Below are 15,609 nucleotides of genomic sequence, written 5' to 3'. Positions count from 1 at the left end.
TACTTACATTTTTAATTTATTTCCAGTCTTGCCTGCAGTTCAGCCGAAATGTTGAATTTTTGTCACGTGTCGGTTTCTCTCACGAGTCACTCGTGGCTTCTTTGTTGGGCCAAGACATGTAGAATGAAGTGACTTTGATGAAACACTACGATTTTAAGCTAATCTTACACGTCCACAGGGACATTTTTAGATGCAAAGGATCACACCGCTCATCAGCATTGGATGCCAGTTCTGCAAACATCGGCTGCACCTGAAGCCTTCACTTGTCGTAGACCACCTGCTCCCGCTTTTCAAATCAAACCAATCAAATCAAAAATTTCACTCATATTGTGAAAACTGTTCACCGAAATGTGTTTCTGAAAACATTTGAGGTGAGAAATTAGCCAAGCAGTCGCTCAAGCTGTCTTCGTTTTATATTAACAACAGTTAGTTTAAAAGTTTTCCGGAACTTTCCAGAGATATTGAGTGCTGGCCAGATTCCCCCGATTTGCATAAAGTAGCCGAGACCTCAACTTTATGCAAATGAGGAGCGGGCGACGTGACGCTTTATCTCTCAAAACAACAATTCTCTCTGTTTTGATAGTTTTTGGCTTTGGTAAATGGTGCCATTTTGAGTTTTTTTTTAACAACAACATGCTGTCCAAAACTGCTGGAGTTCAGAGAGTAATAAAAGTAATTGTTAGTTGTGGCTGTATAAAGAATATTTCATCATCGTGAATTACTAAAATGATAAGTTTTGTCTGTAGGTAACCACCAATTCAGGGACAAAATGTTTTGCCTGCCGTTCAGCTTCAGAAAGAGACAAATGGATTGAAAATCTGCAACGAGCTGTCAAGCCCAACAAGGTAAATTCAGCACAACAGATCTCAACACTCCAGATACCGAAACCGATCAACAGTGCGTGCAACCGAACCACTGCTGACTCGTCATTTCACACATCCAACTGGTGAAGGCTGTAACATTAAGGACAGTTATAATGCAGTAACAGAACTCCTCGTTTCACTTTAAGGATAACAGCAGACGGGTGGACAACGTGCTCAAGTTGTGGATCATCGAAGCTCGAGACCTTCCAGCTAAGAAACGCTACTATTGTGAACTGTGTCTGGACGACATGCTGTACGCGCGCACCACCAGCAAACCCCGGACCGACACCGTCTTCTGGGGCGAGCATTTTGAGTTTAACAATTTGCCTACCATTCGTAGCCTTCGTTTGCACCTCTACAAGGAAACGGACAAAAAAAGACGCAAGGTAAAGAAAGTGTCTCAGTCGTCTATATGGATTCTGTGTTTCCGGTTAGAGAACTTTTTTTTTTAAAACATCTATCTTTCTTAATGTGTATTTTTTCCCCCCCCACAATCTAGGAAAAAAGCACATACCTTGGCCTTGTCAGCATCCCCATATCCAGCATCACGGGCCGGCAGTTTGTCGAGCAGTGGTACCCGGTCATACAGTCCAGTGTTCTGGCCAAAAGCGGCGGTGTCGGAAGTGCCAAAGTGATCAACGCCTCGCTACGCGTCAAGTCTCGCTACCAGACAATGAACATCCTCCCAATGGAGCTGTACAAGGAGTTTGCCGAGTACATTACCAACAACTACCGAACACTGTGTGCAGTCCTGGAGCCGCTGTTGAGCGTTAAAAGCAAAGAGGAGGTGGCGTTTGCTCTGGTGCACATCCTTCAAAGCACGGGGAAGACGAAGGTACACGAAGGGTCGAATGTATCCGATGGCACGTTGTTATGCCCTGAATAGATTCTCTACTATATATGAGTTTTTTTTTTTTTTTACTGAGGTAAATTTACAGAAAAAAAAAGTCATTTCCTTTGCGTGTGCTCCACTGAACTGCAACACAATCTCTTCTCAGGAGTTCCTGTCAGACATGGCCATGTGTGAGGTGGATCGATTCATGGACCGTGAGCACTTGATCTTTCGGGAGAACACGCTCGCTACAAAGGCTGTGGAGGAGTACCTCAAACTGATAGGTCACAGATACCTCAAGGATGCTATAGGTAAGGCTGCACATCACCGCCTCGGATGTAGCGAGGCTAACTTCTATCACGAACAGCATCTGCCACTTAGCGAAAATGATTATGACATTGTTGGCTGCTGGAGCTCGTTTGATCCACGTTTGAGGTGACATTTTCTCTACGTGCTCTAATTGGTGATGGCAGGATTTTAGACAAACTGGCATCTAAGAAGAATAATCTAGAAATCACATTAGCAAGTAGGAATGATGTTTTAACAGCATTTATATGCCAACTTAAATGCCTTTTTTTTCTCACAGTGAAAACAAACCGATCAGTAGAGGGCTGTGTGGAGGAAAGTTCCGACTTAATTAGCAGATTTGAGGTTTTTCTTCATGCAAACCAGCCGTAATCAGATACACTTGATACCGACATACCAACTGATTTCCATGTTCCATTAGAAACGTGTCCCATTTGGAGTTTTCTTGTAAACAAACAAAAGTGATGTTTTTTTGCGTATCCGAATTTTGCCGTGTCCCACATTGCAGTCTTCTTCGTTTCACTTGTGCGGGGATCTTTCTTATTTGCTCATTACCAGTCGCTGATAAGCAGAAAAAAACATGCAAAATCATGCTCAGCGGTGCATCGAGCGTGTGCATGCATGAGCATACGTGTGAGCGCAATACGAGTGTTTGTTGCGCACCTTTCTGTAAAAATCCTGCATAATATCCGATTATGTTTTCAAACTGCAGGCTTTTTAAAAAGTTTTTTTGAAATAGTGTTTGTCCCCCTTGTGCCGCAAAAACAGCTCTGACCTCTTAAGTTTTGGACTTAGCAAGACCTCTAAAAGTGTGCTGTAGCATCAGGGACTGATGCTCAGTGAGATTTGGGGAATTTAGAGTCCAACAAACTCTCTGTCATTCCTGAACAGTGTTTGTAGAGTGGCAGACAGCACTATCCTGCTGAAAGAGGCCACAGTGAACACATACTTTTGAAGTTTCCACAATGTGGTCTGCAGCAATATTTAGGCAGGTGTCAAAGTTAACATCCACATGAATGCCAGGACCCAGTGCTTCCGAGCTGAACTTTGTCCAGAGCATCACACGTCCTCTGCCAGCTCGCCTTCCTCCCATAGTGCATCCTGCTGCCGTCCCTCGCTCTGGTAAACGATGCGCACACCCCTCCTGCCCTCCGCCTCCTATATATGCTCAGTGATCCAGCTCTGATGCTTACATGCCCATTGGAGGCACTTTAGGGGACAAACAGCAGTCAGCATGTTCGCTTTGACCGGCCTCCAGCTACACTGTGTGCTCTAACACTTTTCGATCATTAGGTTTTTCTGAAACAGCGTCTCTTCTGTGGGGTCAGACCAGACAGATCAGCCTTTATTCCCTGCATGCATCAGCGAGCCTTGTTCTCTCATGACCCCGTTGCCAGTTTATCGGTCGTCCTTCCTTGTGGTGTATACTGTCCTCTCCAACGCTCCACAAGACCTGCTGTTCTGGAGACGCTCTGACCGCAGTCGTCTAGCATCCAGCCATCGCAATCTGGCACCTGTCACTCAGATCTTTCACTCTGCCCGTTTTTCCAACACATCAACTTCAAGAACTGACTGTTCACTTTCCGTCTAATACATCCCACCCACTGACAGGTGCCTTTGTAACGAGATGATTAATGTTCTTCACTTTACCTGTCAGTTGTTTTAATGTTGTGGCCGATCGGTGTACATGTGTCCTCGTTGAACATTTGCTCAGAGACATTTGCGTTTTTCGGAAACGCAGTGACGGTGTGATGTGCATCTTTCAGGTGACTTTATTCGAGCCTTATACGAGTCTGAGGAGAACTGCGAGGTGGATCCCATGCGTGTCCCGCCGTCAGTCCTCGCCGATCATCAGGCCAACCTCCGCATGTGCTGCGAGCTCTTGCTCTGCAAGATTATCAACTCTCTCTGGTCAGTTTTTGCACCTTCAGAACACTATGTATGCAACTGTTCTGCGTGCATGTTCACCGGCGCCACGTGGATCCTAAACAGGAATTTAACTTTCTGTCTGTACTCAATGTTGTCGATGTGAGTTAGTTGAATGTGGGGTCAGCCAGCGATTTGAAACTGGAAATACAGTCGTGACTCGATAATCTAACCCTTAACAATCCGAAAACCTTGCTATCTGACAGGTTTTTAGGAAAAACGAACAGAACCCATTAAAAACAGCCTTAACATACCAACAGCCTTGGATTCTGACTCCGATGGGACATTTTATGTCACCAATCAGGATCACGGCGTATTATCTGACTGAACAATCCCACAGATTGGCTACGTTCACACTGCAGGACTTGATGCTCAATGAGGATTTTTTTGTGAAATCCGATTTTTTTTGCAAGTTCGTTCACATTTCCAGTTCAATGCGACTTGTATGTGATCTGCTGTGTGAACTTCATACAACCCAGAAGTGTCCCGCATGCGCAGAAGAGGACACGACGACGTCACACGCAGCGAGCGTGCTCAGTGTTTACGGAAGTAAACATGGATGGTGGCGCCGATGGCGCCAATGGAAACAGAAGTGTGTCCGCTAACTAAACTAGCATCAGCAGCCAAGTACTGCCTGTGCGTTCCGGCTACTTCCACCCCGTCAGAGCCCTCCCTCAGGGTGGAAGTGTCCCACCGACTGTTCCAAATATTCAGATATTCATCATTAATTGGGCCTGAATATCCAGAGACCAGAAAGTGCTATTGGGACCAGCCCTACTAGTTATTATAACAACTATGAACAATAATTAACAACAAATGAGCCTTCCAGCATCAAGCCCTCCTTGTATCTCGACCTCCGTCTTGACAATCCGACAGCCTTGCTATCCGACATAAAAGAAGGTTTTACATTTAGTGTCGGATTATCGAGTCATGACTGTACAACATGTAACAGGAAAATACAGATTAGACACAGGTAAATAGATAAATTACACTGTTAAAAATAAAGTATTTATTTAAAGAAATTACAGAAACTTTTAGCACACTTATTCACAATTTGGTTTGGATCAATATTGTTGCATTTAATTTGCATCACATTTGCCGAATACGGATCTCCATAGTAACTACAAAATGAAAAGTTTGTTTTTCTCCAACTCTGAACATACATTAACATAATGTACTTTATTAATCATTCACCATCAGAATGTTTTCCCCGGCGATATGACCAGCAAATTCATCAACTTCATGCTAAACTGTGTGAATAAACACATTCTCCATCTGGACAGGGTGTTCTGGTTGGTACTTTTCCATACGCTTTAGTCTCCTGACCTTGAATTCCTGAGGGCTTTGGGTAAACTGCAGCATTTTATCTTGCTGTTCTCCTTGACAGTTGTAAAAAAAAAACATGTTCTTGTTTCAGCATATTTCCCCGCGAGCTGAAGGAAGTTTTTGCCTCATGGAGAGCCAGATGTGCTGAGCGTGGAAGAGAGGATCTGGCCGACAGCCTCATCAGCTCCTCCCTGTTTCTGCGCTTCATGTGCCCGGCCATCATGTCGCCCTCCCTGTTCAACCTGATGCAGGAGTATCCCGCTGAACGCACGTCCCGCACGCTCACGCTCATCGCCAAGGTGATGCAGAACCTGGCCAGCTTCAGCAAGTGAGTGTCTGCCTTCCGCATTACACTAATGTGATTCAGTTCATTTTTAGACGTGCAGACATTTGATGCTTGTGGGATGCATGTCACCGAGGAACATCACGGAAATAGAGGCTTGCAGTTCCGACTGCGAGGCTATAAGCTGTTAGTCACCCACACGCTGCTGCATTTGTTCCTAACTTCACTGTGTACTCTGCACTGACATATTTTTGAATATTTTACCAAATTCTTCAGGCTTAAACAGGAACCTGTGATTAAGACATCAGCAGTATGGTGGAAATTACAAGACTCGGTTCGAAAACTTTTGCTGAAATACACTCATCGGTTTCATCTGTTTCAGTGGATGTCATCAGATATCCCAAAAAAAACCCCTCAATGTGACCTTTAAGAATAAGTTCATACTTGCTACGTCATCTTTATGGTTCCCTGTGGAGCTGAAACAAGTGGTCAGCTAATATACTGACACACATTTAGCTCCTATAACTTCACAAAAATCAAAGAATAACTTCAAGTAGCTTTTCTATCAAGAGGATTTGCTGCTTTTCTCTGTTTTAAATCGTTGTAGATTGAATATCTTTGGAGTTTTGAGGAGGTTGCTTTTCATAGTTTTCTAAATTTTTCAAAATAAATCATCACCTGGGAAAAAAATGCAAATGAATTAATAATGAACATATTCATTAGCTGCAGCTATAGTCCATCAACATGCTTTATCCAGAGTTTTATAAAGAGACCCAGGTTGCAACTCCCCTTTATGTACACCACCTTGTTTATTTAGTATTCAGAAGAAGAAAGGGGATGCTGGTGAAGACTATGAGGTGCAGCTGAAAACTTGTAAGCTGAACCTGAGTTAAGATTATATTGTCAACCTACCGTTTACCAACATTAATTTTAACCTTAAGTGGGGGGTGCATGTACACTAGTTTCCCAGTTATACATTTTTCAAGTGCGATACTGTGACATGTAAACAACAACACAAGTTACATGTTAGTAAAAAAAAACAAAACACATGCTAGTAACGGGTTGAAGGTCTAAATGCTGAAATGAAACTGAAACCCCCGACACTGGTAATAAACAGAAATGTTTTTGTTTTTTTACTTCTGCTTCTGTCAACATCACTAATAACTGGATGGAGAAGCTAAATCCAAACTGTAAGTGCAGCAGAGTCCAGGCAGCTTGAAACTAAATGGAGCTCATTTTTAATTCTTGAGATAACTGAGCGAGAGTAGAAACAACAGATTTGCTGGATGTGGACGAGTCGAAGGCCACCAACACAGATGGTCCAAAACCTGGAGACTGAAAATAAGATAAATATATGATGAACGCAAACTTGGGTATGAAGATCGAGGCGTCTCATATCCAGAATAGGATCGGACCCAAAACTAACATACTAATGACGTCACTGACATCAGAACAACAACACAAAAGTCACTATCCACTTATGGATTAACTGTATTTCTATGACACCTAGCATAAGAGATTTTATTCTACTTTATCTACCCATATAACCGTTAAACTCGGTTGAACTGCAGGCTCTGCACACTAACTTGTCTTTGTCTTCATGTATCTGTGATGTTTGCAGATTTGGTCCCAAGGAGGAGTACATGTACTTCATGAATGAGTTCCTGGAGATGGAGTGGGGCTCCATGCAGCAGTTCCTCTACGAGATTTCCAACATGGACGCCGGAGGAAACGCCGGAGGGTTCGAGGGCTACATCGACCTCGGCAGAGAACTGTCCATGCTCCACAGCTTGCTGTGGGAAGTCATGGGCCAACTTAGCAAGGTGGGTGAAGAACACAGCGAGTGGACTCTCTGAAGCCCTCCTCCTGTCTGCTCTGTGGAAACACAACCTGCAGTTCAACCTAAATCAGAGAAGAAGTCCCAGAATTGTTGTTGTTGTTTGTTTTTACTGGATCTGGTTACTGCAAATGCTTTATTCTTGGAATTATTTTTAAATAAGACATGATTTTTGCTGAAATATGATCATTTTTTAATCTTAGATTTGTTTGTTTTTTCTGAGATACCGAAAGCCACACATGATTAATTTAAGGAAAGTTGAAAATCTGACATTTCTGTTTCTACAGTTTCTTGCAATGAAAAATGGTGTAATTTTGGTGATTTATATATATATTAAAAAAAAAAGCAGCATGGCATTCAAAACCTCAGGCTGGTTTTTGGTTCAGGGGATTAAATTGAATATTTCATATGGTTTCTCTCTCTGACTGCAAAATGTAGAGAGTGGAGAGAAAATGATGAAACACAGTTGCCTATCTACCAGACACGAATATAAAACCTGAAGTGTAATTACTTGCAACATATTGAAAGCTGTCACATTGTCCTGCAGCAGCAGAACGCCGGCATAAAGCTTTTGGAAACATTTGAAATAAATGTCTCAGACGGTGATGTGAGGCGTTATAGTGGACGGTTATGCCCCAAAATGGGAGTCACGCCGCTTGTTTTCGGGTTAAAACTTTTCGAAGCGCCCTCGTACCGCTCCTTAAACTTTGACCGTCGCAGTGTGTGCTGTGAAACAAGCTGTCAGCTGTCTGTGTGCTGTCTGCAGCTTAAGCTAGTTTATACTCTCAGGAGACACTATAACAAATTTGATCTAACTGGGCAGAGGATCGTGGGTCAGAACGGCCAGAAAAACATGCTGGCTCGCGTACTGCAAAATCTGACCCGACATAGTAGCACATTCAGGCATTTTTCGGTGTACTCCATTCGACTAACTATGTATTTAGACATTTCTGCCATATTATATACCATGCTGGTAAGGATATTGGAACAAAGCTAATATAATTTAACAAAAATGTTGATTCCTCAATCAAATATAGAAACATATTGAATATATATCATCTGATGAAGGTACCACAGCCTGTTGTATCATCTCTGGTACCAATATGGAGCGCTGATCTGATAGCAGTTCATTCCAAAGTTTACATCTAAAACATATAGTGGAGCTGCCGAGGCCATGCTCAAAACGTCTGCCTGATAAATGCTGTAACATTAGAGTGAGTAGTGCAGACTGGGTGGTGAGATATTTGGAGATCAAAATTGCTATCCCGATACCAGCATAGCAAACGAATAGTGGGCTATTCGGCTGTTTGGGTCCAGCCCTAAATCCCACAACACTGTTATTACAAAAAGGCTCCTGGTTCCAGGTCATGTGAGCATATAAAGCTTGATATTTCACCCCCTAAAGTGTAAGTCTGAGGCCCTGTTTACACATAGCAAAAACGGTGATATTTCAATGCATCTGGACCTTTGGTTTACACACAAAAGAGGCTACAAGTCACTGAAAACGATCATCTCTGAAAACTCTGGCCAAAGTGGAGATTTGGAAAAACTCTGTCTTTACATTTGCATGTAGACGAGAGGAGACGGAGTTTGACGTCACAGAGCGACAAAAGCGTCACCAGCGTCACATGTGTGTGACCCACATTTGCAGTTTGGCTACATCCATATAGTTGGACTGACGTGTTTCCCAGTAAATGTTTTCAAGAATTTTACTTGTTTTGTTCTCTAACACCACATTTAGGAGTAGCTCCACTTCTCTGTGGGTCCAAACAAACGACCCTCGCGCCATTATCGTTGAAGTAACAAGAAGTTTTCGTAGCTAGCATGACTTTATGCGTCTCGTTACACTGCCCCCTATAGGTTTGGCAGCTCATAGCAGCTCTAAGCGACATGCTTATGCGATTATGCTTATGTGAATTTCTCCACTGGGAGATAAATAAAGGCATATCTTATCTTATCTTATCTTATGCGGGTTTGTGTAACCGAAGACTTTTTTGACAACGATATGGTGTGAACAATGTTAGTTTTGAAAACATGGATCCATTTTTGTGAAAACCTGGCTACGTGTAAACGTGGCTTAAGTCTATTTTCCTAATTTTGAACTCCTGTCCACTCTGTAGGATGCCATTCTCAAGCTTGGACCCCTGCCCCGGCTGCTGAACGACATCAGCGTTGCCCTGAGGAACCCACAGCTCCACATGCCCACCAATCACCAGCCAGATCGACCAAAGGACAGACTCTTCTCCCGTCCATCTTTCAACCGTCTCATGTCCTCAGACTTCCAAAGCCTTATGATGCGTGACCTGAACAGGTATCTTCCCCGAGGTGTCCCGGTATTTTTTTTGTATTTTTGCTGCCATCACATGTGGACGTGTCCCGAAGAGAGTGAAGCCACAGTGAATAGCTGCATATACAGTCATCCTCAAATGTATTCAGATCCTTCCATTAAAGACAAGACAAAAGCCACAATAGTCACTCAAATAACTAGAAAATGAAAAAAGTAATAATAAATAAAAATTTGATAAATTATAATTTATTGAAATAGGATGTTGCTTTTGAATTGTGATTGAAAAGAATAATTTAAAAAAACAAACAAAACTTTCCTGGACAAATTAGAGCACTTTAAATATTACTTTACGGGTCCCATCATGCTTGTTTATTTTATTTTTTTAAAATGTTTCTGTTGAACCACAATTCAAAAGCAATGCCATGATTTTCATAAAATGTTTATTTATTATTACTTTTGTTAATTTCAGCTCATTTCAGTCACAGCATTTTCTTTTTTTCCTTCTTTAATGGGAGGGTATGAATACATCTGAGGACGATTGTACATGGGTGTCATTGGCAGTAACACATAAGAAAGGCCAAGAAAACACAACCAGCGAGAGTTCAGTAGCCCAGAACATCATTGGTGTATTGCTAAGAGCCCATAATACTAATGTACCTCTTCAGGCTTTTAAAGTATTTTATCAATCAGTAATTGCCAGCACCATCTGTTCTCACACTCTCTCACCCAAACCTCTTTCCCCTCGCGTTTTAATTCTTTTCTGCACTCTGCCATCGTCGAGAGTCAGTTGCTCCATTACAGCCTCTTTACAAAAGAACTCTTTAAGTAAGATAAATAACAGGGGTGATACCAGACGGCACCTTTTTTTGTGTGTGTGTGTTTACTACTGCAAGTCCCTCCCTCTAAATATTTGTCTGTTGGGCACCGAATCTGAAGCAGTAAACATGTCACTGAATGAGATTGACTTAAATCTGCAGCAGGCAGCTTTGAGGAGACCGAGATCAAACGTCTGGAAAGGCAAGGAGCAGCGCACCTGCCAGCTCGAACCCCAGAGGCGTCGCGCTACGAGTGAATGACGGGATGGCGTCATGCCACGTGTGTCATTATGCAACAGTTATATCATTAAACATGTGTAATTCTTGCATACCATAAAATCTAGTAGACAGGTGCGTGGGATTAAAAACATCCTCGCTTTGATGAGAGCGAGGAAAGCTGCATGTTGTCTCCCTTGTGCAGAGAGAGTGTTCGCTCTGAATGCTGGAGCGGAAACAAGTTGAGCAGAAATGATTGACAGTGTGCAGAAATTATTTGTTTTCTTTCACATTTTACTTTGATTAGAAAAAGTCATTTTACTTTTCTCATCCTTGGTAAGTGGGCCACTTTTTTAATTTGCCTACCAGAACTTTTACAATTACAGGCAGATTTCCTTCATTTTCTGATTATAAAATACAGTCGTGACTCGATAATCTGACCCTAAACAATCCTAAAACCTTGCTATCCGACAGGTTTTTAGGAAAAATGAACGGAACCCATTAAAAATAGCCTTAACATACCGACAGCCTTGGATTCCGACTCCGACATGACATTTTATGTCACAAATCAGGATAACGGCGTATTATCTGACTGAACAATCCCACAGATTGGCTACGTTCACACTGCAGGGCTTAATGCTCAATTCAGATTTTTTTGTGAAATCCGATTTTTTTGCAAGTTTGTTCACATTTCCAATTAAATGCGACTTGTATGTGATCTGCTGTGTGAACTTCATACGACCCAGAAGTGTCCCACATGCGCAGAAGAGGACACGATGACGTCACACGCAGTGAGCGTGCTCACGGATGGTGGCGCCACCGCTGCCGATGGTGGAAACAGAAGTGTGACCGCTAACTAAACTAGCATCAGCAGCCAAGTACTGCCTGTGTGTTCCGGCCACTTCCACCCCATCGGAGCGCTCCCCCGGGGTGGAAGTGGTCCCGCTGACTGTGCTGAATATTCAAATATTCATCATTAATTGGGCCTGAATATCCAGAGACCAGAAGTGCTATTGGGACCAGCCCTAGTTTGTCGTGCATCAATGACGTGTAGGTTGGATGAGTGTGACTGGACCGTTCAGACAGAAGTCGCATGGCAAAAGATCAGATTGGATTCAGGACCACTTACCTTTGATGTTAACCAACGAGCCTGTGCACAATCGTACCAGTCAAAGACAGAAATCCAGCGATGCGTAGTGTTCTAACAATACACTAGTTATTATACCAACTATGAACAGTAAATATTAAAAACAAATGACCCTTCAAGCATCAAGCCCTTCTTGTATCTCCACCTCCGTCTTGACAATCAAACATAAAAGAAGGTTTTACATTTTGTGTCGGATTATCGAGTCACGACTGTACTTTGATTCATACGTAAAACACTAAGTAGGTCTCTTGGCAGCCCTAAAAAAACCCACATTATCATCCACCAAACACTTTTATCCTTAACATTTTTCCTACTTCTGCTTCTTTCTTTCTTGAGTTCCACCCTTAAAGGCCTCCAAATTATTTTAATTAAGTAGAAAATAACTCTTTGATGAAACTGTTCACAACCTACAGCCATTCCAGCGGTGACAAAGGGCTCGCAACAATGAAATGTTGTCTCATATTTCAGGCAGAAAAGGTGGCGAGCCAAACGCCTGGCTTGTCTTTCTTCTCCTTTCCCGTCAGATCTTTGTTTATTCTTTAATTAAAAATTAAAAAGGAGGCAGCGTTTTCCCCGCTTGGGACCACCTGTCTATTAATTACATTCAGGAAATATTCATGAGAGCAGCAGTTTGTCAAATCTTTCTGCCGTGTATCCGCAGCTCAATAGACATCTCTCGCCTGCCGTCCCCCACGACCGGAGTGTCGGCCGTGGAGTCCCTCTCATCGAACCTGAACATGAGGCGTCACGCCGAGCGAGACCTGCGCTCGTCGAGGGAGGTGTTCTACGTGACCCGCCCGCCCCTGGCTCGGTCCAGCCCGGCGTACTGCACGAGCAGCTCGGACATCACAGAACCGGATCCCAAGGTAGAGAGCGTGCCAAAGCGTCTCTCGGTTCTGCTGTGAACACGTTTCAGGCCTCGAGGGCTACATGCATACATTCTCATCAAATATAATCAAAGCGTGAGAATATTTACATATTTAGGAAATGATGAGTAGAATAATACATGAATGCTAATTTGGTTTGTCTGTGATATCAGACTGTTATTGTCTGTGGCTTGATTGCACTCTTTGTTTCTGATTTACGTGTACGAATTCGTCCTCTAAAAGATGCCCTCCAGTTGAATGTGACAGCACATCAAAGAGTAAAAAAATGAAAAAAGACACAATCAGATATAATTTTTAGATGTTTAACAGGATTCATATGCTAATGGAAGCTCAATTCATTCAAATTAGATGTTAAACTATAAATACATGTACTGGAACTTATGGAGTAGGATATATACTGTATGTGTTTTAATGCACAGCAGGATCTTAAAATACATGTTAAGGTGCATTTATGTGAGTTTATTGGTTTAACAGAAAGAGAGTTTGGAAGCTGTAGCTCCTTAACCCTATTCTGGACTTTTGGGGTGTTTTGGTTCAGGTGACAGGTGTGGTTTTTTAATTTTGAAGATTTTTTTTAAATATAAAAAGAGGGACATTTGTCATGCATTTGAAACCAAAAATACATCAACTTATCAGAAAATGTATTTAACACTGTATAAAGGTCTATAATGAATACCAACAATTATTGTTCTTGGGATCCAATAGACCCTGAAAGACCTTCTACGTATGGCAACATGAAAGTCCTGGACAGAGTTAACAGATACAAAGTCATCCTAAAAACTGAATCTAAAAACATAAACTTAATGATCCTTTGGAGAACTAACACCAAAATGCTTTATTTAAATAACTGCAACAGCGCTACATGCCTTTCGTTGTGTCTCTCAGGTCCACAGTGTCAACAAAAGTGTGTCCATGATGGACCTCCAGGACTCTCGCATGAACAGCATCTCTAACCTGAACTCTGTGGGAGACATGCTCACCTCCTCTCAAGCCTCCATCGCTGGTCTTGGCCACAGCTTCGGGAACCTCGGTGGCCCTCTTCGTATGGGAGGGCATATGCCGGCGGGTTCAGCGGGCTCTGGGCTGAGACTGAGCCAGATGGGCCACGTAGGGGGGCCCACCGAATCCATCTCTCAGCAACAGCAGCAGGCCGCGGCGGCCATGCACTTCCCCCTGTCTTTCCAGAACCCGCTATTCCATCTGGCTGCCCAGAACTCCCCAGCTCAGTCCCAGCAGCCTCCTCCGCCCCTCCTCCTCGCCCCCGAGCCTGAGAATGGCCACCACGACTATCAGCCCGCCTTTGGCAACAGCGCCTTCTCCCGCAGTGAGGACTTGTCTGCCCTGCGGTCACAGAGCAGTCTGGTGCAGCCCAGCATTGTCCACTCACACAGCTACAGTGATGATTTCACCCGGCAGAATCAGAGCAATGACTACGCCTGGCACCAGCTGTCGCTGCAGGTGCAGGTAGGAATCTCTCACTTATCTTCACACATACACAACGACAGGTTCATGTTGGAAACGATATGCAGCAACATGCTTCTGCTTTTTCTTACTTCATTTATCGTAAATACGAGCAGTATACAAACCTAAAATACAAGATAGTTTTACTGTATTATCATACAGATGATGGCAGTACAGTAGTGACTTGATAATTCGACACTACATGTAAAACCTTCTTTTATGTCGGATTGTCAAGACGGAGGTGGAGATACAAGGAGGGCTTGATGCTTGAAGGCTCATTTGTTGTTAATATTTATTATTCATAGTTGTTATAATAACTAGTGTATCGTTAGAACACTACGCATCACTGGATTTCACGCCTTATTCGCCGGTGAGATTGTGAGCGTTTTGGCCACTTCCACCCCATCAGGCGCACCCCCAGGGTGGAAGTGGCTGGAACGCACAGGCAGTACTTGGTGGGGGAGTGGCGACCAAGATCCGCTCCGCCGCCACCACCCATGTTTACTTCCACAAACACTGAACTAGGGCTGGTCCAAATAGCAATATCTGTTCTCTGGATTTTCGGCCCCATTTAATCACGAATATCACGAATATTTGGGGGTGACACGCGGTGGTGGCGAGTGGGTATTCGTTCTGACGCCATCAGCGGTCACCGTACTGCATCCACCATCAGTAGCAGATCCAGCCCTACACTGAGCATGCTCGCTCCATGTGACGTCATCGTGTCCTCTTCTGTGCATGCGGGACACTTTTGGGTCGTATGAAGTTCACACAGCAGATCACATACAAGTCACATTGAATTGGAAACGTGAACGAACTCGCAAAAAAAAATCGGATTTCACAAAAAAATCCTCATTGAGCGTCAAGTCCTGCAGTCTGAACGTAGCCAATCTGTGGGATTGTTCAGTCAGATAATATGCCGTTATCCTGATTTGTGACATAAAATGTCATGTCGGAGTCGGAATCCAAGGCTGTCGGTATGTTAAGGCTATTTTTAATGGGTTCTGTTCGTTTTTCCTAAAAACCTGTTGGATAGCCAGGTTTTCGGATTGTTAAGGGTCAGATTATCGAGTCAAGACTGTATTTAAAAGAAACCTTAACTGTAGAATTATATTCAGGGATGCAGCATTCTTCTGCAGGAATTCATCATTTGGGATTTAGTTCCAGGTGGTAGACGGTCCTCTACTGCTGCACCAACACCGTCTGTGGTCACATTTTTACTCACTGTGTGCTCATTTTTTATTGGAATCTAAAACCCTGCACCTCTATGGAAACAGAACAACCACGAGTATAAGTAGATTGAACTCAAAGAGAAAAAAGAAAGTTGAATTTTTTTTTTTTTTTCATTTTGCAAACATTAATAAAACCCAACAGTCAACATATACCACATTTTCCAAGTGGCTCACAGGTATTACAAATGAAA

At 43.0% G+C, this 15,609-nt stretch overlaps 1 protein-coding gene across 1 annotated transcript in view; it reads left to right on the top strand.

Moving 5' to 3' along the window:
- Positions 1–15,609, top strand: part of LOC103371818 (ras/Rap GTPase-activating protein SynGAP-like) — a 56,906-nt gene that overhangs the window by 24,165 nt on the left and 17,132 nt on the right. The window contains exons 5-14 of the mRNA XM_008301275.1: positions 747–845; positions 1,010–1,249; positions 1,363–1,698; positions 1,862–2,006; positions 3,768–3,912; positions 5,345–5,581; positions 7,158–7,359; positions 9,494–9,684; positions 12,500–12,704; positions 13,611–14,189. Coding sequence (XP_008299497.1) covers positions 747–845; positions 1,010–1,249; positions 1,363–1,698; positions 1,862–2,006; positions 3,768–3,912; positions 5,345–5,581; positions 7,158–7,359; positions 9,494–9,684; positions 12,500–12,704; positions 13,611–14,189 — 2,379 coding nt within the window. The remainder of the gene's footprint in view (positions 1–746; positions 846–1,009; positions 1,250–1,362; positions 1,699–1,861; positions 2,007–3,767; positions 3,913–5,344; positions 5,582–7,157; positions 7,360–9,493; positions 9,685–12,499; positions 12,705–13,610; positions 14,190–15,609) is intronic.

The sequence above is a fragment of the Stegastes partitus genome, unplaced genomic scaffold, assembly GCF_000690725.1.
Source record: "Stegastes partitus isolate 25-593 unplaced genomic scaffold, Stegastes_partitus-1.0.2 Scaffold34, whole genome shotgun sequence".
Taxonomy (NCBI): Eukaryota; Metazoa; Chordata; class Actinopteri; family Pomacentridae; genus Stegastes; species Stegastes partitus.
This window is presented reverse-complemented; position numbering and strand designations above follow the sequence as displayed.